This window comes from Ranitomeya variabilis, chromosome 4 (assembly GCF_051348905.1).
Source record: "Ranitomeya variabilis isolate aRanVar5 chromosome 4, aRanVar5.hap1, whole genome shotgun sequence".
NCBI classification, from domain to species: domain Eukaryota; kingdom Metazoa; phylum Chordata; class Amphibia; order Anura; family Dendrobatidae; genus Ranitomeya; species Ranitomeya variabilis.
The window spans coordinates 542,522,272-542,547,637 of record NC_135235.1 but is presented as its reverse complement, the minus strand read 5'-3'; the positions used below and the strand labels follow the sequence as shown (position 1 = coordinate 542,547,637).

The 25,366-nt window shown below is 45.1% G+C and overlaps 1 protein-coding gene across 4 annotated transcripts in view; it reads right to left on the bottom strand.

Moving 5' to 3' along the window:
* ATXN7L3 (ataxin 7 like 3) overlaps nt 1-25,366 on the bottom strand; it is a 44,330-nt gene that overhangs the window by 9,363 nt on the left and 9,601 nt on the right. For 2 of the 4 annotated variants that reach the window (XM_077252508.1, XM_077252510.1), the window contains exons 6-11: nt 25,287-25,309; nt 11,046-11,091; nt 10,861-10,892; nt 6,482-6,553; nt 5,641-5,756; nt 4,676-4,809 (exon numbers count right to left, since the gene is read on the bottom strand). In XM_077252508.1, the coding sequence (XP_077108623.1) occupies nt 4,676-4,809; nt 5,641-5,756; nt 6,482-6,553; nt 10,861-10,892; nt 11,046-11,091; nt 25,287-25,309 (423 nt within the window). The remainder of the gene's footprint in view (nt 1-4,675; nt 4,810-5,640; nt 5,757-6,481; nt 6,554-10,860; nt 10,893-11,045; nt 11,092-25,286; nt 25,310-25,366) is intronic. The other 2 variants (XM_077252509.1, XM_077252511.1) reach the window with 1 other exon arrangement.

Sequence of the window (25,366 nt, the reverse complement as noted above, 5' to 3'; positions counted from 1 at the left end):
CCCCGCGCGTTCCAATTCACCAAACAATTTTGCTCCTATCTACATAATGGGGAAAAAGTGAAGGGAAAAGTGTTGGAGGAAAATTGACAGCTGCCAGATGTGAACAATGAGGACTTAAAGAATGAGAGCGATGGCGACAAAGAGTATATACCGTACAGTTGCTAAGGTGGGGCCCCGACATGGGATACTCACCACACACGGGGATATGAACACAAACACAAAATGCGCCACACACTACCACGTGCTTGAACACATATACCACCCTCAGCACACATTTCACCACACACACACACCAACCTCGCCACATAAAAGTCGAAACACAAAAGTCACCACTCAAAACTCGCTACATGCAAAACTCGCCATATGCAAAACTAGGCTCACGCAAAACTCGCCACACGTGCAAAACTCACCTCATGGAAAACTCACCTCATGCAAAACTTGCACACACAGAAAAATTGCCACATGTACAAAAGTTGCACCACATGCAAAAGTTGCCTCACACAAAACTTGCACATACTCAAAATGCACCACACATAAAACTCGCCACGCGCAAAACTCGCCATGCACAAATCTTGCTGCACACAACTTGCTACACTAACCTGTCACATGCAACTCAACACACAAAATGTTGCTACACGCATGTCGCCACACAAAACTCATCTCACAAAAGTCGCTACATGCATGTCGCCACACGCAACTCAACACACACAACTTGACACATAAAACTCGCCCTAAAACACACACAAGTCTGGTATTGTCCTTCAAAAATAAAAATCTGATTAATAAGCAAACTACAAGAGCAACAAATGTACCATATAGGAAATACGGCAGCTGTCAGTCACATGACCTGTCTATTATGTGTATGTGTGAGCTAATATATACTGCCAGGGGGGAGGGCTTCCTGTTGGCTGGGGATTTATCAGGCTGCCAATAGCAACCAATCACAGCTCAGCTTCTATTTTGCTACAGTTAATTAACCTGAGCTCTGATTGGTTAATATAGGCAACAAAGACATTCTCAGTATAACAAAGCTAATATATGTTGTGAAATGCTTCTATTTGCTTAGTTTTTGCCTTTTAATAATTACATTTCTATCTATTTGTTTTGTGGTTTTTGTGTGCAGAATAAATTTTTGTTAACACATTCTATTTTGCTAACAGCAGTCATTAACCCGGGCGAAGCCGGGTAGTACAGCTAGTCTACTATATAATTGTCTAAGGGTCACTTCCGTCTGTCCTTCTGTCTGTAACGGTTATTCGTTCGCTGATTGGTCTCGCCAGCTGCCTGTCATGGCTGCCGCGACCAATCAGCAACGCGCACAGTCCGGAAGAAAATGGCCGCTCCTTACTCCCCGCACTCACTGCCCGGCGCCCGCATACACCCCTCCGCTCACCGCTCACACAGGGTTAATGCCGGTGGTAACGGACAGCGTTATGCCGCGGGTAACGCACTCCGTTACCGCTGCTATTAACCCTGTGTGACCAAGTTTTTTTTACTATTGACGCAGCCTATGCAGCGCCAATAGTAAAAACATCTAATGTTAAAAAAAAATAAAAAAAATAAAAAATGATTATATACTCACCTACGCCGCCTTTCCCGCTCCTCGCGATGCAACCGGCACGTTCCGTTAGCACGGATGGTCTGGCAGAAGGACCTGCCATGGCGTCACGGTCATGTGACCGCGACGTCATCACAGGCCCTGCGCGCTTGGGCGAGCAGGACCTGCCATGACGTCACGGTCATGTGACCGCAACGTCATCACAGGCCCTGCGCGCCTGCACGAGCAGGCTGGGACCGGAAGCTGCCGCCTGTACCTCGCACAGGCGACAGAACTACAAGTATGGTATGTTAGAACTACAAGGGGCCCTCGGATCGGAAGGGGAGTATGTTTATTTTTTATTTTTTAACCTGTGACATACGTGGCTAGGCAATATACTATGTGGCTGGGCAATATACCACGTGGCTCTGTGCTGTATACTACATCGCTGTGCAATATACTGCGTGGCTCTGTGCTGCATGCTACGTGGCTGGGCAATATACTACGTGGCTGGGCAATATACTACGTGGACTGGGCAATATACTACGTGGACTGGGCAATATACTACGTGGACTGGGCAATATACTACGTGGACTGGGCAATATACTACGTAGACATGCATATTCTAGAATACCCGATGCGTTAGAATCGGGCCACGATCTAGTGACTATATAATATATGAGTGTCACTTTTTGTATTGAAGAACTGAAATAAATTAGCTTTTTGATGATATTCTAATTTTGTGAGAAGCACCTGTATATGAGGAAGAAGGAAATCGAGAGAAAAAAAAAAAAAAAAGCTCATGGACAACACAAGAGTAATTAGTAATTATTTTGGGTTGTCCCTGCCATCATATTAGACAGAACTGGTGCCAAAAAAGGTTATAGATATATTTGGGGCAGTTTTTGCCAAGATACGTACAAAAAAGGTAATAAAGTAAGGATTTAATAAAAATGGTTCACTTTTTGTTTTCTGTAGCCTGCATGTGTTCTAAAACATTCCAGGCTGCTCAATCCCATTCCTGCAAAACTTATCAGACTTTGCGATGACTCGCCATTCTACTCTCCTGAATGCTCCATAAAGCAAACATCCTTTTAGATTTACATTTACCGTATTTTCCGGCGTATAAGACAACTTTTTAACCCCTAAAAATTGTCCCAAAAGTCGGGGGTCGTCTTATACGCCGGGTACGGGTGCACAGAGCGATCCTGGATGGTTCCCATGGTCTGAAAGAGGGGAGTCTCTCCTTCAGGCCCTGGGATCCATATTCATGTAAAAAATAAAGAATAAAAATAAAAAATATGGATATACTCACCCCTCCGACGGCCCCTGGCTCTCAGCGGTGCAAGCGTCTGCCTCCATTCCTAAGAAAGCAGTGAGTGAAGGACCTTCGATGACGTCGCGGTCACATGAGCGGTCACGTGACCGCGACGTCATCGCAGGTCCTTCACTCACTGCATTCTTAGGAACGTAGGCAGACGCTTGCACCGCTGAGGTCCAGGGCCCGTCGGAGGGGTGAGTATATCCATATTTTTTATTTTTCTTTATTTTTTACATGAATATGGATCCCAGGGCCTGAAGGAGAGTCTCCTCTCCTCCAGACCCTGGGAACCACACGCCGTATAAGATGACTGGGCTTATAAGATAACTCCCGTCTTATACGGCGGGCATATCCCAAATTCCATATTTTATATGGAAAAGTTGGGGGTCGTCTTATACACCCAGTCATCTTATACACCAGAAAATACGGTATTCCTTTTGATTGTAAAGATATTGGCTGATAGTTATGGGAAACAGAATGGGGCTACAGAGCGAGCAGTCAGAGGGCTCATCAGACAGATATCCCACTGAACAGGCCTGAGCAGCTTGTGATGTATGGGAATGCATGCAGGCTTAAGAGAACAAAGTTGAAAATTTTTAACAAATCCCAATTACAAAAATTATTGGCAGCCAAACATACATGCATTTCGGCAAAATGCACCACCAAAATAGATGGAATCGGATAGGTTTCTATGAGCAATTGCTCCACTTTTTCTTTATATCAAGTCTGACAGATCTTCTCCAATTGTGGCAGTCCTATTCTGTATCTGCAATCATGTCAGGTTTTTACAAAACTCCAGTTTCTAACATAACTTTTACATTTGACATATAGATAGCCTAGAAATGACTCAATCTCCACTTTTATCTAGGTTCTAAGGGGAAGCTTTTGTTCTTTCATAGAGTGACAGGCCAGCGTAAGGAGACTTACAAACCATGCAATATGCCTCCATGAATTTAAAAATGCAAATAGCCTCTTCAGAGAGGAAGAGAACTTGAACTTTATAGACATCTACTGGATGTAGCAATCCTAAAAGTCAGTATCGACCCTTCAACAAGCCTGGCCACATGACTTGGGGTAAGAAGCCAATCCAGAAACTCCATTTGCAGACACATATTTCAGTGCGTATACCCCTCCTCAAAAGCAGGAGATGTGATTTTGCTAGCTAAGGGGTCTCTATCTGGAGGTTTAAGAAGGAAAGTTTCTCCTTGTGGGGAGTGCCAAGCAAACGTAAGAAGACTTACATGCCATGCAATTCTACTCTACAAATTAAATATGCAAATAGACTTCTTCAGAGAGGAAGATCTCTTGAACTCCTAAAATTCAATATCGACCCTTTAACAAGCCAAATCAGATCTCCTGCTTTGCACTGAAGAGGAGCAAACACCCCGAAACACGTGTCTGCAAATGGAGTTTCTGGTTTGGCTTCTTATGCTAAATCTTGTGCCAAGGCTCGTAGAAGGGTTGATATTGACTTTTAGGATTGCTACCTCCAATAGGTGGCGCTAGAGTTCAAGTCCTCTTCCTCTATGAAGACACTATTTGCACCATTATCTCTATACCGCAGCGCAGGCTATCAAAGTATCTGGGAGTGATTACATCCACCACTCACAGACTAAGCAAGGACTACACACTTAGTGCACACCTTTACTTTATCCCGGTGGCCATGATTTTAGTGAAGCAGCCAGGCAGCATTTTAACGCTATTTACCTACAGATTAATACCATATCTGCAGATAAATAATTTTTGAACATGATAAATTCCCTTCAAGCTCATATGTGCTACCGCATGTCCTGTAGCCCTTGGATAAATCATCTTACTGGCTTTGGAGGAGGCAGAATCAGATGGAGAGATATCAGATGATCCATCCCACGGCAATCGACTCATCAACGCTTGTCCTTCCACAACGTCAAAGCTGTCGTTATCCGTGCTGCCATCAGGCTCCGGGAGAGAGCTGTGATGGGAGCGGGATGTGAGTAGAATTGTATCTTTATATAACATTTAGGGTATATGCATGACATGTTTGTATACATGAAAAGAACTATGCCAAACCTATATATTTATGAAGAAAAACAATTTTTCCCAAACCCCAAAGGACAGGCCATTATGTATAAATCAGTGAAGGCCCCACAATCACCGGCACTGGCCTGAGCACTGCAAGCCCCTCACCATTAGTGCCTTTGCCTGGTACCGCAGCTCAACCTATTCATGGGAGCAGGACAGAGCGGTATTACAAGACCGTCACATCAGTATGGATATTGCAGCGCCAGTTACTGCAGTGCTGGGGCTGTGGGGCTCCGGCAAGTGTTGCTGATCCTCCCATACCTTAATCCCACTTTACTGCTCATACATAGGTATTAGATGAGCAGTTTGATTCAGGGTTCAGCCTTCACTTCTGTGCCCGGCATCCTGGCCACCTGTGGTGCTCACTACGCCCCAAGATGTCATCTATAGGCTGGTCAGTAGGCTTCACCCCAGGTCACGATGTGCCTACTGAGCAGGTATAGAAGGTCAGGGTGTCTGGTACAGAGGTGCAGACCAGCTGCCATGGAGGAGCAAACTGAAGTTTCTCATACAGATATCCTAGCCGAAAGATTGGCTATCACAGAAACCCCCGTTAAACATCAACTGTACGGTGCAAGAAAAAGAAAGTCTAGAAAAACATCTTTGATCAGCGCAAGTCTCGGGCAATCCAGGTCCTGGGACCTGAATGGAAATATCTTTTTAACAGTAAAGCTGGGATTATGTACAATGCTGAGCAGTATATTGCACAGGAATCACTTACGCTGAGGATCCAAGGAGGTAAACCCTGACTGACCTCCGCTGGTCATCAGTGTGTTGGGGGCAGCGTAGAGACCTGGTGCACATCTTCTTGGTATGCTCAGATATTACTCCACATTGCTGGAAATGAGAAGAAAGCATCATAATATATATTATATACCCACAAATGTGCGGCACTTTTGTGACTAAATACTAGTTCTTCAAGAACATAAAAACCACAAGAGCTGGGCATGATGGTGCTTGCAGCGCCACACCCCAAGCTATAAGAGGTGGCATCAGGTTTGGCATCCAAGAGTTTACAAAGCTTCTGCTCCAACCAGCAGTAACAAGACGTCTGGGGGGGATTTACTAGCAAGTCCTATCCAGCCGCAGGGTGACAGAGGGAAGTCTTCCTGCCTTGGAAGAAAACTGAACACTTACTGTGGTTACACTGCCTCCCTAAGACAGATTTCATACAAGCGTATAACAAAAATAAAATAAAAAATATGAACGTCATCCAGAAAACTTGGATGATGTTTTTGTCACTTGTCATCCTTATGTGAACCTACCCTAGAAAAGTCACAACCCCTTCGGGAATTTGGAGAGAGCAGATGAGAGGGAAACTGTTCTCTCTATTGCACACAAAGCAATAAACACAGCCAGAAGCCCCCTTTAAATGGTCACATCAGATGCCTCTTCTCAGTGCACAATGTCCTAGATGTCTGATGGATGTGGGGCTCATCCACCTGGTGACTGTATGACCTTGGCACCCCCCATTCACTTCCATGGAAGTTCTAGAAACAGATGAGCAGCCAACCACCTCTTCATCTTGGTGAACTTCAAGGCCGTGAGGCCGATACACTTACCGTAGTTAAAAGTGTATGTAATTCTTCTGGACCCAGATTTTCGTAACTAATCCCTGAACTGCTACTGTACTGCTGTGGAGAGAACAGAGGGTAAGATCAAGACCAAAAACACGACATTGCACATTATTCTGCAACTCTGCCAATTCAATAAATTTTTTATTTTTTTTAAATTGGGTTTAATAAAGGGAACATCAATAAAGTAAATTAAAATAACTTTCCACTTAATGGGACACAAAGCTAAAGAGCTCCATTTACTCAGAAGCTGAAATGTAATATACTGATCCAAGTTATCACGCATTTTACACTAAGGTTTGTCACCGCTCTTGTGGCTGTGTCTGGTATTACCACACCGCCCCAGCTCACTTGAATGGGGCTAAGCTGTAGTACCAGTCATGGCCACCTACACATGGATAGTGCTATATTGGCCATAGCAGTTAGGTGCTACTGATTGGTGGTGGTGGGTGTGATGCAAAAAAGGAAGGAAACCCTAATATACAGTGCCTTTAAGAAGTATTCATACCCTGTGAACTTTTCCACATTTTTTCACATTACACTCACTGTCTTAAATTTATTTTATGTGATATATCAACAAATAGTATCTGAAAATTAAGATGTGCATTGGTATTCAGTCCACCCCCCCACACTTCCCCGAGTCAATACATTGTAGGACCACCTTCTGCTGCAAATTGTTTGGGGTATGTCTCTAGCAACTTTGCACATCTAGAGGCTGGAATTTATTCTTCTTTTTCTTTTACAAACTAGCTCCGGCTCAGTAACATTGGATAGAGAGAGTATTGACGTCAGACTTATATTTTTAAAACAACTAACACAACAGATTTAATTTCCTTTACACTTCACAAATACTTGCCACTTTGTGTTGGTATATAAAATCCATTTAAGTTTGTGGGTTAACATTGACAAAATGTGGAAAAGTTCACGGGGTATGCAGGGCTGTGGAGTCGGAGCCCATTTTGGTGGAGTCGGTACAAAATGGACAGACTCCTAAAATATATGATAAATTGGGTACAGTAGTTCAATGCAGTTTGTGGGGAATATTTTTTTCATAAGGGTACCGTCACACAGTGCCATCTTCATCGCTACGACGGCACGATCCGTGACGTCGCAGCGTCGTATGATTATCGCTCCAGCGTCGTAGACTGCGGTCACACTTTGCAATCACGGCGCTGGAGCGATGCCGAAGTCCCCGGGTAACCAGGGTAAACATCGGGTTACTAAGCGCAGGGCCGCGCTTAGTAACCCGATGTTTACCCTGGTTACCAGCGTAAACGTAAAAAAAACAAACAGTACATACTTACATTCCGGTGTCTGTCCCCGGCGTTCTGCTTCTCTGCACTGTGTAAGCACCATAGCCGGAAAGCAGAGCGGTGACGTCAGACATCACCGCTGTGCTCGCTTTCCGGCCGGCCGGCGCTCACAGTGCAGAGAAGCTGAGACGCCGGAGGACAGACACCGGAATGTAAGTATGTACTGTTTGGTTTTTTTACGTTTATGCTGGTAACCAGGGTAAACATCGGGTTACTAAGCGCGGCCCTGCGCTTAGTTACCCGATGTTTACCCTGGTTACAAGCGAACACATCGCTGGATCGCTGTCACACACAACGATCCAGCGATGTCAGCGGGTGATCAAGCGACGAAAGAAAGTTCCAAACGATCTGCTACGACGTACGATTCTCAGCGGGGTGTCTGATCGCAGTAGCGTGTCAGACACAACGATATCGTAACGATATCGCTAGAACGTCATGAATCGTGCCGTCGTAGCGATGAAAATGGCACTGTGTGACGGTACCCTAAGACTTTGGGAACATTATGAAATGTTCTATAAATGTCTGTCCTATTCCTGATCTGAGGTCTAGACTTTTAGCTGAGATGGTAAGTAGTGAAGCTCCTCTACAGATAAGGGGAAAAAATAAACACACAGGGAAGGAAAGCCTACATTCATCTCCGAATTTCTTGAGTGAACAGGAAAGCAGGATTAAAGAAGGTAAGTACTTCCTAAAGCATTTATAAACTTTCAATAAACTGGGCATAAATCAATCTCTGCTTGATTTTGTTTGTTTTCCTATTAGCTCATGTTTGGATAAATTAACTGCTCTGATGACTTATATACACTATATATAGAATATAAGGGGAAAAATGTTTTCTAAAGGTACCTTCACACTAAACGATATCGCTAGCGATCCGTGACGTTGCAGCGTCCTGGATAGCGATATCGTTTAGTTTGACACGCAGCAGCGATCAGGATCCTGCTGTGATATCGCTGGTCGTTGAACAAAGTTCAGAACTTTATTTGGTCGTCAGACCGGCGTGTATCGTCGTGTTTGACACCAAAAGCAACGATACCAGCGATGTTTTACACTGGTAACCAGGGTAAACATCGGGTTACTAAGCACAGGGCCGTGCTTAGTAACCCGATGTTTACCCTGGTTACCAGCGTAAAATGTAAAAAAAAAAAAACACTACATACTCACCTTCGCGTCCCCCGGCGTCCGCTTCCCACACTGACTGAGTGCCGTAAAGTGAAAGTACAGCACAGCGGTGACGTCACCGCTCTGCTGTTAGGGCCGGCGCTCAGTCAGTGCAGGAAGCGGACGCCGGGGGACGCGAATGTAAGTATGTAGTGTTTGGTTTTTTTACATTTTACGCTGGTAACCAGGGTAAACATCGGGTTACTAAGCGCGGCCCTGCGCTTAGCAACCCGATGTTTACCCTGGTTACCCGGGGACCTCGGCATCGTTGGTCGCTGGAGAGCGGTCTGTGTAACAGCTCTCCAGCGATCAAACAGCGACGCTGCAGCGATCGGCATCGTTGTCGCTATCGCTGCAGCGTCGCTTAATGTGAAGGTACCTTAACCTCTCAAATTTGGAAATACAGTAACAGGAGCGATGAGGACGTGTGTGTGTGTGTGTGTCTCAATAAGAGATAGTCTGCAAGAGGGACATGCTGGAACTCTGACTAGCAAAGTGAGGAAATTGGCTATTGCTGCTAGAACCCCTAAAATTGATTCCATCTTGAAGAGACGTGCTGAAAAAGGTGCAATTGTGGATAAAGCCACGCGGTGTGGCAACACCTATTTAATGATTGAGCGATTGCTTGAGCTGAAACCCTTCCTTGTAGATAAGGCCAACCCTCAAGTAACACTACATGAAGGTCAGTGGACACAGGTGGCAGAATTGAAGGAATTGTTTCATCACCCATTTACAGTGACTAAAAAGTTACAAAGCTGAGAATTTAACTCCTGGCATTTTTATAAAGGAGTGGAAGAACTTGTTGTTTTGCCTGTCCCAAAGAGGAGGTTTAATTGCAGATGGCATTGCTGCTTCAATGAAATGGAGAGAGACACTGCTATTAGAAAATAAAAATCTTCGGGCAGCTGTTTATGTGGACCAGAGTCATCGTATACTGCTTGATTGAGGTAGCAGTTAGGATGAGCTACAGGACGGCAAGTGCAAGAGGACTCGAGTCCTGTCAGTGCTGCTGCTGCCGTAACTTCATCCTCATCAGATGAGGAGTTTGATTTCGACAAGTATTTGGATGACATGAGGCAGGCAAAGCGTTGCTGCAGGGAAAAAGATTCCACTCCCATAGAAAACAGATTGACCATATTTCAGCAAAATTTTTTACTTGCTCTCAAAGAAGTAGAAGAGTTCAGTCGTTCATCAAAACTGACTGGACACAAGGCAATTCGTTTATACCCTGAAATTGTTAGAGATGTTGCCCATGTGGTTACTGCTTTGCCACCAACCCAAGTTAGTGTAGAGAGTTTGAGGTTGTGCTCTAGCCTTAAAATATTAGGTCAGATGTGAGGTAATCTATGAAGGAGGATCTGATGGAGGCAATACTATTTCTCAGAACAAAGTCATAGACTGCACAAATGCTATTCAGTACGTTTTTGTTGAAAACGGTTTTTTCCCCACTTACTGAAGAGTGTATAATAAATTGTAAATATGCAAAGGTTTTTTTGTTCTAAAGCTGTAGTCCAATAAGTATATTTTATGTTCTATCTAAATGGCTTGATTATTGTATCATAATAAACATTAAAAGCCTGATGTTACCATTTTACTACAGTAAATGTATCACTTAAACTTAATCATGAGCCATGTATGAGGGAGTCGGAGTCGTGGAGTCGGAGTCGTGGAGTCGGAGTCATGGGAATTGAGGAGTCTGAGTCAGAGTAGGAGTCGGAGGTTTGGCTTACCGACTCCACAGCCCTGGGGGTATGAATACTTTTTCAAGGCACTGTATACCACCAGAGAACAAATTGGTAAATGCCCAGACAGCAGGGCTTCACGTGTCCTGGCACATATGGTAAATGGACACTGATGAAGATACGAGAACATGAAGGAAAGCTAGAAATGTACCTTAAAGGGGTCTGTGCTTACGGAGAGGTCTCCTAAAGGAAGCAAAAGAGACATAAGGACAAACTGGAAAACAGCCTTTATTACACAACCCCTCAGTGCTTCCGGCAGGAAAACACCCTCCCCTATTAAGTAGAATTAATGGGGGCAGGAGAAGCGTTGTTGCTTGCTCTGTATGTACAACTTACCGTTTTTGTGTTTTATAGATTTCGATCTTCGCGGAGAGTTTGGATTCTGGAAGATTAATAAAATTGTGACTTTATTATTAATAGTGTGAGCACAAATCAACAGCAGCGAGTACTATCAGTAATGAAATATTCAATGGCAGAGGAGACGTTACTAAATGGGGTTCACTAGCGGAGTTAGTAGGGCTTTACCGAACAAGAGGGCGGCTTTGTCATTGAGGACTGACTAATTGTCCCATACTGGTGGCCATATCGCCCGTTATCAAGCTTTTCCAGGAATTGAATGGCACCGAGCTGCAGCCAATACCAGTCAGTGAACAAGAAGAGTGCTGTTTCACGGGGGGGGGGGGGGGGGGGGATTTCTTTTAAACCCAGCGTTTCATTATTTTAGATAGAATGTTCCTTACAGGAAAAATCTGCTCAAAATGATCTTTGGTCATAGATATATGTGAAGTTCACGCTTGTCAAGTCTGGTTTTTGACCACTACCTGTAGAATTAGGGCTCTATAGCGCACGCCTAGCCCTTTAGCACTGCTTGGTGATTTCTGGTAGTAAAACAACAGATGCAACTTTCACATCAGTGGTAATGTGCATTTTTACTTTAAAGGCGCTGTTAGATTTCAGATGAAATTGGGTTTAGGTAGCGCCAAAGTAGACAAAAGGCATTTGTTACCTTTTGAACTCCATTCAGTGTCGCTTCTGAGCTGAGTTGTATGGTCAGGCTGCGGCAGTGTTATTTAATCTACAACACATGACCACATCAACCAATCACTAATCTCCGGGGTCCATTACAGATTAACTTCTTAATTACCTCCATTTTCATTATACATCAATAAGGAGTTTATATAGCAGTCTCAGGAGTTGAACCTGGAGACAGGCAGATACCGGCTCTGCTACATACAAGTGCTTCTCACAAAATTATATCAAAAAGTTAATTTATTTCAGTTCTTCAATACAAAAAGTGAAACTCATACACTGCTCAAAATAAAAAAAGGGAACACTACAATCCCACATCCTAGATATCACTGAATGAAATATTCCAGTTGTAAATCTTTATTCATTACATGTTGGAATGTGTAGAGAACAATAAAACCTAAAAATTATCAACGTAAATCACAACTAATATCCCACGGAGGTCTGGAGTTGGAATAATGCTCAAAATCAAAGTGGAAAATGAAGTTACAGGCTGATCCAACTTCAGTGGAAATGCCTCAAGACAAGGAAACGATGCTCAGTAGTGTGTGTGGATGGTGCGAGACATGATGTCCCAGATGTGTTCAATTGGGTTCAGGTCTGGGGAACGGGCGGGCCAGTCCATAGATTCAATGCCTTCATCTTGCAGGAACTGCTGACACACTCCTGCCACATGAGGTCTGGCATTGTCCTGCATTAGGAGGAACCCAGGGCCAACCGCACCAGCATATGGTCTCAAGGAGTCTGAGGATCTCATCTCGGTACCTAATGGCAGTCAAGCTACCTCTGTCGAGCACATGGAGGGCTGTGCGGCCCTCCAGAGAAATGCCACCCCACACCATTACTGACCCACTGCCAAACCGGTCATGCTGAAAGATGTTGCAGGCAGCAGAACCCTCATCTGTGGACGTCGGGCAGACCATCCTCATGGAGTCGGTTTCAAACCATTTGTGCAGACACATGCACATTTGTGGCCTGCTGGAGGTCATTTTGCAGGGCTCTGGCATTGCTCCTCCTGTTCCTCCTTGCACAAAGGCTGAGGTAGCGGTCCTGCTGCTTGGTTGTTGCCCTCCTACAACCCCCTTCACGTCTCCTGGAGTACTGGCCTGTCTCCTGGTAGCGCCTTCAGCCTCTGGACACTACGCTGACATACACCTCAAACCTTCTTGCCACAGTTCGCATTGATGTGCCATCCTGGATGAGCTGCACTACCTGAGCCACTTGGTGTGGGTTGTAGAGTGTCTCATTCTACCACGAGTGTGAAAGCACAACCAACATTCAAAAGTGACCAAAGCCAGAAAGCATTGGTACCGAGATGTGGTCTGTGGTCCCCACCTGCAGAACCACTCCTTTATTGAGTGTATCCTGATAATTGCCAATAATTTCCATCTATTGTCTATTCCATTTGAACAACATCATGTGAAATGGATTGTCAAACAGTGTTGCTTCCTAAGTGGACAGTTTGATTTCATAGAAGTTTGATTTACTTGGAGTTATATTCTGTTTAAGTGTTCCCTTTATTTTTTTCAGCAGTGTATTATAGAGGCATCACAAACAGAGTGATCTATTTCACATGTTTATTTCTGCTAATGTTGATTATGGCTTACAGCCAATGAAGTCATTATCTCAGTAAATTAGAATTCACAAAAAAAGCACCTGCAAAGGCTTCCTAAGAGTTTAACCCCTTCATGATAGGAGGTATTTTCATTTTTTGCTTCCCTTCTTCCCAGAGCCATAACTTTTTTATTTTTCTGTCAATATGGCCATGTGAGGATAAAAAAGAAAAAATGCGGCAGCACTCACCAGGTGACGGGTGGTTCAATCCTTTATTGAAGACAAGAAATCTATAACATCGTGTTCGCGGCTCGGGGGAGTGCGGACAAAAGGGAGGTGAGCAGGGATCGACCCTCTTTTTTATTCATGCTGAATTGTCTTTTTCCATGCGAGCACCTCCAGTGACTGAAGTTTCACTTCATTAAAACACACCCACAATTGGCTGGATGTCATCTGCTCTAAGTTCAGAGGCTGTGCAGCGCTAATTTTTTTCTGTTTTTTGATGGCCATGTGAGGGCTTGTTTTGTTTTTTTGAGTTGTACTTTTGAACGACACCATTGGTTTTAACATATTGTGTACTGGAAAAAAAAAAATCAAAGTGCGATGAAATTGCAAAAGAGTTCCAATCCCACAGTTGGGTTTTGTTTTGCTTTCTTACTATGTTACTTAAATGCTAAAACTGACCTGCAATTATGATTCTCCAGGTCATTATGAGTTCATAGACACCAAACATGTATAGGTTCTTTTTTGTCTAAGTGGTGAAAAATTTATTTATTTTTTTTTTCTTTTTTTTACAAACTTTGTTAAAAAATAAAATAATATGCGCCATTTTCCCGATACCCGTAGTGTCTCCACTTTTCGTGATCTCAGGTTAAGGGAGGGCTTATTTCATGTGCGCCAAGCTGACTTTTTTAATGATACCATTTTGGTGCAGATAGGATCTTTTGATTGCCCGTTATTTCATTTCAAAGGGAATCTGTCACCAGTTTTTTGGGCTACCAGGTAAAAATACCATTCAATTCAGTGCCCCCTATGCATTACACAAGTACTTCTGATACCCCCCGACTCCCCACAAATGATCCATAAATACCTTTTTTATTCCTCCCGCGCTGTATGTTAATATGGTTGATCCGGTTCGATGGGCGGGGCTTAGTGTCCGTCTCTCCCCCCTTCCTCGCTTGCTTCTGTGCATTCCTTGAGGTGAATTTCGGTGATTGCATAGTTTTCGCTATGCGCATTCCAAAGGCATCTTGTGCGTGCGCAGTATGCTTTGCCCAACAGTGGGCAAAGCAGAAAAGCTGTATTGCGCATGCGTCGGCATACGCGATTGCTTTCTATGTACCGGAAGTATTTCGCTGCCATTTCTGTGTTTCAGGCCATAGAAAGCAATCGCGTATGCCAGCGCATGCGCAATACAGCTTTTCTGCTGTGCCCACTGTTGGGCAAAGCATACTGCACACATGCGAGATGCCTTTGGAATGCGCATAGTGAAAACTAAGCAATCGCCGAAATTCACCGCAAGGAATGCATAGAAGCAAGCGGGAAGGGCGGGGGGGGGGGGGGGGGGGAGGAGACGGACACTAAGCCCCGCCCATCGGACCGACATATTAACATACAGCACGGGAAAATAAAAAAAAAAAGGTATTTATGGATCATACGTGGGGAGTCAGGGGTTATCAGAAGTACTTGTGCAATGCATAGGAGCACTGAATTGAATGGTATTTTTACCTGGTAACCCCAAAAACTGGTGACAGATTCCCTTTAATTCAATGTCGTGGCGACCAAAAACCATAATTGTGGTGTTCTGACTTTTTTCTTGCTGTGCCATTTAGTGATCAGTTTAATTTTTTTTATTTTTTTTTATTGATAGATCAGGCGACTCTGAACGCGGCGATACCAAATAATGTGCATGGTTTTTTTTTGGTTTTTTTATTACTTTTTCCATGCTTCAATGGTCTCCATGAGAGACTAGAAGCTGCCATAACCCGACCGCCTCTGCTACATACAGGCGATGATCAGATCGTCTGTATGTAGAAGAATTACTCACTTGCTATGAGCACCGACCACCGTGTGGTGCTCATAGCAATACAGCAGTGACAACCATAGAGGTCTGCAGGAGACCTCTGGTTGTCATGCCAACCCATCGGTGACCCGCGATCACGTCATGGTGGTCATCGATGGGCGGATTAACAGCGTTCAAAACAGCTAACATGTGCCAGAAAAGATGTGGGCTCACCGCCAGAGCCCACATCAAAAGTAGGGTGTCCGACATTGGAGTGTTATTATGCCTGATGTCGGAAAGGGGATTAAAAGGTCCCTTAGTCTGTTTCAGTAGTCTCCACAATCATGGGGAAGACTGCTGACTTGACAGATGTCCAGAAGGCAGTCATTGACACACTACACAAGGAGGGTAAGCCACAAAAGGTCATTGCTAAAGAAGCTGGCTGTTCACAGAGTGCTGAATCCAAGTATATTAATGGAGAGTTGAGTGGAAGGGAAAGTGTGGTAGAAAAAGGTGCACAAGCAACTGGGATAATCGCAGCTTCGAAAGGATTGTTAAGAAAAGGTCATTAAAAATTTGGAGGAGATTCACTAAGAGTGGACTGCTGCTGGAGTCATTGCTTCAAGAGCCACCACACACAAGACGAATCCAGGACATGGGCTACAAGCGTCGCATTCCTTGTGTCAAGCCACTCATTACCAATAGACCACGCCAGAAGTGTCTTACCTGGGCCAAGGAGAAAAAAAAAAAAAAAGAACTTGACTGTTGCTTAGCGGTCCAAGGTGTTGTTTTCAGAGGAAAGTAAATTTTGCAATTCATTCAGAAATCAAAGTCCCAGAGTCTGGAGGAAGAGTGGAGAGGCACACAGTCCAAGCTGCTTGAGGTCTTGTGTGAAGTTTCCACAATCGGTGATGGTTTGGGGAGCCATGTCATCTGCTGGTGTAGGTCCACTGTGTTTTATCAAGACCAAAGTAAGCACAGCCATCTACCAGGACATTTTAGAGCACTTCATGCTTCCCTCTGCCAACAAGCTTTTGCAGATGGAAATTTCATTCTCCAGCAGGACTTGGCACCTGTCCACACTGCCAAAAGTACCAATATCTGGTTTAAAAACAACAGTATCACTGTGCTTGATTGACCAGCAAACTTGCCTGGCCTTAACCCCACAGAGATCTATGGGGTATTGTCAAGAGGAAGATGAGAGACACCAGAACCAACAATGCAGATGAGCTGAAGGCTGCTATCAAAGCAACCTGGGCTTCCATAACACCTCAGCAGTGCCACAGGCTGATCGCCCCCATGCCACGCCGCATTGATGCAGTAATTGATGCCAAAGGAGCCCCGACCAATTATTGAGTGCATTTACTGAGCATACGTTTCAGTAGGTCAACATTTCGGATTTTAAAATAATTTTTCAAGCTGGTGTTATAAAGTATTCTAATTTACTGAGATAATGACTTTTGGGTTTTCATTGGCTGTAAGCCATAATCATCAACATTAAACAGAAATAAACACTAGAAATTTGTAATGTCTCTATAGAATAGATGAGTTACACTTTTTGTATTGAAGAATTGAAATAAATTAACTTTTTGAGGATATTCTAATTTTGTGAGAAGAGCCAGTAGTCAGTATCTGCAGCGGGATGGAGTGCGTTCTTCCGTGCACTGTAGTTTAATCACTTAAATGCGCTGTAAAACTCCCTGACAGCAGCATATAACAGAGTCAGTGCAAGCTCGCGCGTTCCCCAGCTTTTAGCAGTTCCTCACAACACGGTTGTGGGAAACTGATGGGTTACCAGGGTAGCCTTCAACTGGCATGTTCGTTCCCCTATGAATTATGTAATCACCGGCCTTGGAGGATGTTCATTCAGTCGTTTCAGTGTGTAGAAAAAAATCAGATCACAGACATGGCACAAAACTAAAGTCATTTCAAATGGCAACTTTCTGGCTTTAAGAAACACTAAAAAAAATGTGGTAGTCAGTAATGGTTACTTTTTTTTAACCAAGCATAGGGAAAAAAAAATTATGGAATCACTCAATTATGAGGGAAAAATTATGGAATCACCCTATAAATTTTCATACCCAAAAATAACATGCATCAAATTAGATCTGCTCGTTAGTCTGCATCTAAAGGAGTGATCACACCTTGGAGAGCTGTTGCACCAAGTGGACTGACATGAATCATTGCTCCAACACGAGAGATGTCAATTGAAACAAAGGAGAGGATTATCAAACTCTTTAAAGAGTGTAAATCATCACGCAATGTTGCAAAAGATGTTGGTTGTTCACAGTCAGCTGTGTCTAAAATCTGGACCAAATACAAACAACATGGTAAGGTTGTTAAAGGCAAAGATACTGGTAGACCAAGGAAGACATCAAAGTATCAAGACCGGAAACGTAAAGCAATATGTCTCCAAAACAGGAAATGCACAACAAAACAAATGAGGAACGAATGGGTGGAAACTGGAGTCAACGTCTGTGATCGAACTGTAAGAAACCACCTAAAGGAAATGGGATTTACATGCAGAAAAGCTAAACGAAAGCCATCATTAACACCTAAACAGAAAAAGACAAGGTTACAATGGGCTAAGGAAAAGCAATCGTGGACTGTGGATGACTGGATGAAAGTCATATTCAGTGATGAATTGCGAATCTGCATTGGGCAAGGTGATGATGCTGGAACTTTTGTTTGGTGCTGTTCCAATGAGATTTATAAAGATGACTGCCTGAAGAGAATATGCAAATTTCCACAGTCATTGATGATATGGGGCTGCATGTCAGGTAAAGGCACCGGGGAGATGGCTGTCATTACATCTTCAATAAATGCACAAGTTTATGTTGATATTTTGGACACTTTTCTTATCCCATCAATTGAAAGGATGTTTGGGGATGATTAAATCCTTTTTCAAGATGATAATGCGTCCTGCCTTAGAGCAAAAACTGTGCAAACATTCCTTGAAAAAAGACACATAAGGTCAATGTCATGGCCTGCAAATAGTCCGGATCTCAATCCAATTGAAAATCTTTGGTGGAAGTTGAAGAAAATGGTCCATGACAAGGCTCCAACCTGCAAAGCTGATCTGGCAACAGCAATCAGAGAAAATTGAAGCCAGATTGATGAAGAGTACTGCTTGACACTCATTAAAGTCCATGTCTCAGAGACTGCAAGCTGTTATGAAAGCCGAATGTGGTGCAACAAAATACTAGTGATGTTTTGGAGTGTTTTTTTTTGTTTGTTTGTTTGTTTTTCATGATTCCATCATTTTTTCCCTATGCTTGGTTAAAAAAAGTAACTATTACTGACTACCACATTTTTTGTTCTTGATTTCTTTTAGTGTTTCTTAAAGCCAGAAAGTTGCCATTTGAAATTGCTTTAGTTTTGTGCCATGTCTGATCTGCTTTTTTTCTACAAAATTAAACGACTGAATGAACATCCTCCAAGGCCGGTGATTCCATAATTTTTGCCAGGGGTTGTATGTATATATATTTATTTTTTAACCCCCCTCCCAAACTCATTAAAAATAAAGAAATTAAAAAAAAACAACATTCTGTTTTGTATCCCAAAAAATCCAATCCAAATAATTGCGTTTAACCAGTTAAAAGAAAATTTTATATATATATATATATATATATATATATATATATATATATATATATATATATATATATATATATATATATATATATATATATATTGTAAATGATGTTTTGTTCCTTCTCTTTGCGCCCAATAACATGCAATCAAAATGTCAAATATACCCCTAAATGGTATTAATAAAAACATCAGCTCAGCATGCTAAAAATAAGCCCTCTTACGGCACTATGAATGGTAAGATAGAAGTTACATGCATCAGAAAAGGCTGATTTTTTTTTTTTAGAATGTTCCAAATTTTTTTTTCACCTCTAAAAATCACAAACGGACAAGTTTGGCATCACTGTAATCATACTGTCCATCTGGTCAGGCAGTTTTTTTTTTTACTGCACAATGTCCGGCTAACTTCCTTCCCTCTTAAACCACCCCCAAAATTAGCAATATTGCATTTTTGCATTGCAGTTGTGGCTCTTGAAAGAATGGGAGGAAAAAACAAAAGCGCAAAAACAAAAAAATAGGGGTTTTTGTGTTACTCACCGTAAAATCCTTTTCTCCGAGATGCTCATTGGGGGACACAGGACTGTGGGTGTATGCTACTGCCGCCAGGAGGCTGACGCTAAGTAAACATAAAAACATTGTCTGTCGTATACACCCTGACAATGGCCGAAGGCGAACCCAGTTTGGTGCAAAAAGCAGTAGGAGAACAAATAAAAGTCAGCATTAATACAGAAACAACATGTCTAGAAACGACCTTACTGACTGAAACTCAAATCACAAAAAAAAAAAAAAAAAAAAAAAAAGAGAGCCATCTGGCTAACAGGGAGGGAGCGGTGTCCCCCAATGAGCGTCTCGGAGAAAAGGTTTTTACGGTGAGTAACACAAAAATCCCTATTTCTCCTTCACCTCATTGGGGGACACAGGACTGTGGGATGTCCTAAAGCAGTCCCTGGGTGGGAAAATAACTCACCGGAGTAATATCCAGGCATCTGCCGCCTATAAGTGCGCTACCGCTGCCTGAAGAATCCTTCTACCCAGACTTGCATCTGCAGAAGTCTGCGTATGGACATTATAGTGTTTGGAAAAGGTATGCAGACTGGACCAGGTTGCAGCCTTGCAAATCTGCTCTGCTGAAGCCTAGTGCCGAAGCGCCCAGGAAGCACTGCTCGAGTGGAGTGTGCTCTGATTCCGGCCGGAACGACCATGCCCTTGACGCGGTAGGCTTCCTGAATAGCCGATCGTATCCAGCTGGCCATGGTGAATCTTGAGGCAGCGAGTCCTTTCCTGCGACCGTCAGGAAGGACAAAGAGCGCATCCGACTGCCGAAAAGGTGCCATCCGTGAAATGTACCTCCTAAGTGTTCTCACTAGGTCTAACGTATGGAGAGCTATTTCCACACAGTGCGTTGGCACCGGGCAAAAAGAAGGCAAGACAATGTCCTCGTTAATGTGAAACAAGGAAACCACTTTTGGCAAAAAAGAAAGTGCCGGCCTGAGCACAACTTTATCCTGGTGGAACCATAGAAACGGAGCCAGGCAGGACAGCGCCGCCAGTTCTGACACCCGCCTAATGGAAGTTATGGCTACCAAGAATACGACTTTCCAGGAAAGGTAGGTCAAAGAGATGTCCTGAAGAGGCTTAACACCAAGTTAAGATCCCAAGTATCCAGGGGGGCCCTGTAAGGCGGTACCATGTGAGCGACCCCTATAGAAAAGTTTTCATCTGTAAATTGACAGCGATCCTATGCTGAAAAAGAACCGACAAGGATGATATCTGTCTTCTGAGGGTACTCGGTGCAAGCCCTGAATCCAGGCCGGCTTGGAGAAAAGCAAGAATGTTAGGGATGGAGTAACGTAGTGGAAGCCCACGCTTTCTGCACCATGAAAAGAAAACCTTCCAGGTGTGATAAATACGTGCCGAGACGGATTTGCGGGCGCTAATTATGGTAGTGGCAACCTTTTGCGAGAACCCGGCCTGCGTCAGAATCCAAGATTCAATGGCCAGGCCGTTAAACACAGGGCCCCTGAGTTCTGGTGGTAGATCGGGCCCGGAGACAGTAGATCTGGGCGCTCTGGAAGTCGCCAAGGAACCTCGGTGAGCAGCTGCACTAGGACTGCGTACCATGACCGGCGAGGCCAATCTGGAGCAACCAGGATTGCTGGGACTCCCCGACTTGATCTTCCTGACTACCTTCAGGAGCAGTGCCAGAGCAGGAAACAGATGAGAGACGAAACTGGTTCCAAGGTAGAACTAACGTGTCCACGGCCATTGCCTGTGGATCTCGATACCTGGCGACAAACCTGGGTACTTTGGCATTCATTCCGGAAGCCATCAGATCCACGTCCAAGGTTCCCCAGAGATGACATATTTGCTGAAACACCTCGGGATGGAGAGACTACTCCCCAGATGCAAGACCCTGCCGACTGACAAAATCCGCAGCCCAGTTTTCCTCGCCCGGGATGTGGACTGCCGAAATCACAGAGCAGTTTTTCTCAGCCCAGTTGAGTACCTGTTTTACCTCGTGCATAGCTGCCCTGCTGCGGGTACCCCCTTGATGATTTATGTAGGCCACCGCTGTGGCATTGTCCGATTGAATCCGGACAGAGCGGCCTGCAAGAAGATGATGAAAGTGTTGCAGCGCCAGCCGAATCGCCCGAATCTCCAATAGATTGATCGGGAGGGTTAACTCCCGCGAGGACCAGCGTCCCTGGGCTGTGTGGTGGCAAAACACTGCTCCCCAACAGAGAAGACTGGCCTCTGTCATGACTACCAGCCAATGGACTGGGGGAAAAGGGTTTCCATTGTCGTAGGGAAGGGCTCGTTGACCACCATGCAAGAGCTTGCCTGACCTGGAGAGACAGACGGCACCTGAGGTTGAGTGAATACGGATTCTTGTCCCATGCTGCCAACAGTGCATGTTGGAGGGGACGGAGATGGAATTGCGCAAAAGGTACTGCCTCTTGCCGCCACCATCCTTCCTAAGACCCTCATGCAGAACAGGATTGTATGGTAGAACGGCCGGCGAAGGACCCTCACCTCTTGTGAGAGGGTCAGGACCTTGTCCCGGGGGTAGGATTGTCAGCCCTTGTGATGTGTTGAAGATCATCCCTAGAAAAGAGATTTTCCGAGATGGTACAAGGGACGATTTCTTTAGATTCACTAGCCTCCCTAAGCGAGAAAGAGTATCCAGAGTAATGCTGACATTTTCCTTGCAGGCTCGAAAAGACGGCCCCTTGATAAGGAGGTCATCTAGTTATGGCAAGACGAGTATGCCCCAGGAATGCAGGATGGACACCACTACTGCCATGACCTTTGTAAATACCCTGGGTGCGGTGGCCAGCCCGAAAGGTAAGGCTGTGAACTGAAAATGTAGGCTGCCTATGGCAAAAAGTAGAAATTTTTGATGCGAAGGGAATATGGGAATATGAAGATAAGCATCTTATCTATTGATGCTAAAAATTCTCCCTTTTCCATTGCCGCAATGACCGACCGGAGGGAATCCATTCGAAAGTGACGAATGTTGACAAACCTTTTTAAACTTTTCAGGTCCAGAATGGGCATTACAGATCCGTCTTTTTTGGGAACTGTAAACAGGTTGGAATAAAACCTCTGAAATCTCTTCCCTCGGGACTGGCGTGATGACCCCGCGGAGCCGAAGGGATTCTATAGTTCTGAACAGGGCTTGTACCTGGGATTCTGAACTGGGTAGACGGGAGGGAAAGAACCGGCATGGGGGGAAACTGAGAAACTATTTTGTACCCTGAGGACACTAGTTCTCTTACCCACCTGTCGTGAACCACCGTGAGCCAGGACTGATGAACAAGAGTAGACGGTATCTGATTTGACATCTCCGTCAATTCCGCTGGTAGATCCCTCTCCTGTAGAGCCCGAGTTAAAGATTCTGACCAAGATATCATGGCCTTGGCTACCCAAGTCACCACAAAAGAGGGCGAGAGGGCAGAACCTGAAACCTCGAAGACTGAATGGGCCATACTTTCTATGAGCCGATCAGTTGGACCCTAATAGAAGAACCGTTGGGAAGGGATAATAGCGTGTTAGAGGCCAACCGAGAAACCGGTGGATCTACTGACGGGGATTCTGCCCACTTCTTACGCAGCTCAGGGGCGAAAAGGTATCTTGTATTTAGAGCCTTTTGCCCCAAGAAACGCCTGTCCGGACATTCTCTGTGACGTTGGACTAAGTCCTCAAACTCAGGGTGAGTGGAAAACACCCTATGAGGCAACTTGATCTTTTTGAACGATACCTTATGACCCGAAGTCAAGGTAGATTCGTACTCTATACCCAGGGTTTGGTTGACGGCCTCAAAGAGGCTGTCTAATGACTCCTGATAATCAGGTGCCTCAAAATTGAGGGACCATTCAGAATCATAATCCGAGCCACGTTCACTAATCTCCGCTGGTGAGGGTGAACGAGAGACGGAACTCAAGGATGCAGATGCACCCGATGGACCGGGAGACACTGTATGGGTTCGCTTCCCCCGCGTCTGCCTAGTAAGAGTGCGGCCCCTGCAGGCTGGAGGTTCCAGTGAGCCGGAAGACCTCTCCCAAGGTAGAAGAACCGCTGTCCCTGGTCCCAGCCGGGGTTTGAAGGGACTCGATTGCCTTGGTTAGGGACGCCATAGATTGGGACAAGGACGTTACCCATTCCGGGGGAGAAACTAAAGTCTCTGCCTGAGTTGCAGTTGAGGGTTCCTGAGCGCGTTCGGAAACGCAGGCCTCACAGAGACGATTACTCTGGGCATGCGGAAAAGCGGAACGACAGGCTACATATGCGGTGTATAAAACCGTGTGAGACTTTCTAGACATGGTGACCCCGTTTTAGATAGGCTGCAGAAAACAGGTATGGCAGCTGTCAGGCTGGGGGGAGTAGCACTTACCCCAGTCCTGTGTCCCCGTCCGTCCTGTGTAATCTGTCACAGGGCGTCGCCACCGCGCTGTTCCTTAAAAGGCGTGCTTCCTTGGTGGGTGTTCCCGCTGGAAATGGCGGTGTTGTCAGTCCCCGGCCTATGGGGATCTGCAGCCGGCCTAAAATTTTTTTTTCTCCCATGATCACTGTGGGGGGCGGGGCCTACCGCCGATGACGCGGCCGGAATGGGCAGGGCTTTTGCCCACGGCCTAACACGGCCGAAGCCTAGATTTTTCTCAGCCCCAGCGTTCGCCCAGGGAGCAGGAGGCGGGACTCGCCGGCCGATGACTGGACCGGAAGGGGCGGGGCTTCCGCCCACGGCCTGACTCGGCTGATGCCGGGAGCAAAAATCTACCCGAACCTGCACGAGGATGAAGAGGGCGGCCAGGTGCAGGGATCCCTGTGGAGTGGCGCTGCCAGCGGCAGAAAAAAACGCAGCGACCGCTGTTCCCGCAATGCGCGCTGCTGCAGGAACCCTCCCAGCCCCCCACCACGCGATGGAGCTTACGGTCAGAGGGGGGCTATTGGAAAGGACGGTGCAGGCACCCTAACTCCATCTTCCCTTCAGGGGATGAGGAGAGGGACCGTCTGCCTCCTTCTATCACCGCTGTCTATGCATTGGTGATTCCGTGGAGGCCGCACGGACTGTCCATATGCACCTGTATAGCCTAGGGTTTCGTTACCTTAGGGTGGTCAGGGCAGAGTCTGGCCAGGGGTCCCACGTTGCGGGAGAGGATACGTGGAGGCGACACTCCATGTGATCGATCACCTGTTGTTGGTTTGGGGAGATCGGACCCCTTCAAATGGGTCCGTCGCCACTGTCTCATTTCCATGTGAAGAGAAAAAGCATGGAGAGTCTGGAAACCAGACCTGTGCCTCCTTCAGACACTAAGCATAATCTGAGTTCGCCTTCGGCCATTATCAGGGTGTATACGACGGAGGAGGAGCTAAACCTTTTTTTATGTTTACTTAGTGTCAGCCTCCTGGCGGCAGTAGCATACACCCACAGTCCTGTGTCCCCCAATGAGGCGAAGGAGAAATTCCCTGATCGTTAGATATTACCGATGAGGGACTGGATGCAGCGGTCATGTGTTGTAGATTGGACGTCAGTACTGCAGCATCGTGAGCAAAGACGAGAGGGGCCTCAATAGGTAAGTAATGCTTATTTTGTGATTCTACAATATTACTGGACAGGGCCAGTTTCCCAATTTAGCTTGAATTTAGACACCCCTGCAAATAATCCCACGTAATTATTTTAGTTTGGCTCTAGAATATCTGGAAAAACTTAAAGGAATAGTAAATGCATGGTATAGGTCCCGAGGGGGAGGAGCATGACTCAGGGATCAGGACTGGTGATCCCGTGTCATGCTCTGCCCCCATGGGCTTGTCTGCAATGTTACTGTAAATATTGCTTTACTTCCACACGGGGTGACTATTGCTTACATTTTTCGTAGGTTATATAGATGAGGAGGAGGTCTTACCTTTTCTGATTTTCTCTTTTTAGCTACACAAATACAGGCGAGCACGGATATAAAAGACAGAGATCCGGCATATAGCAGGA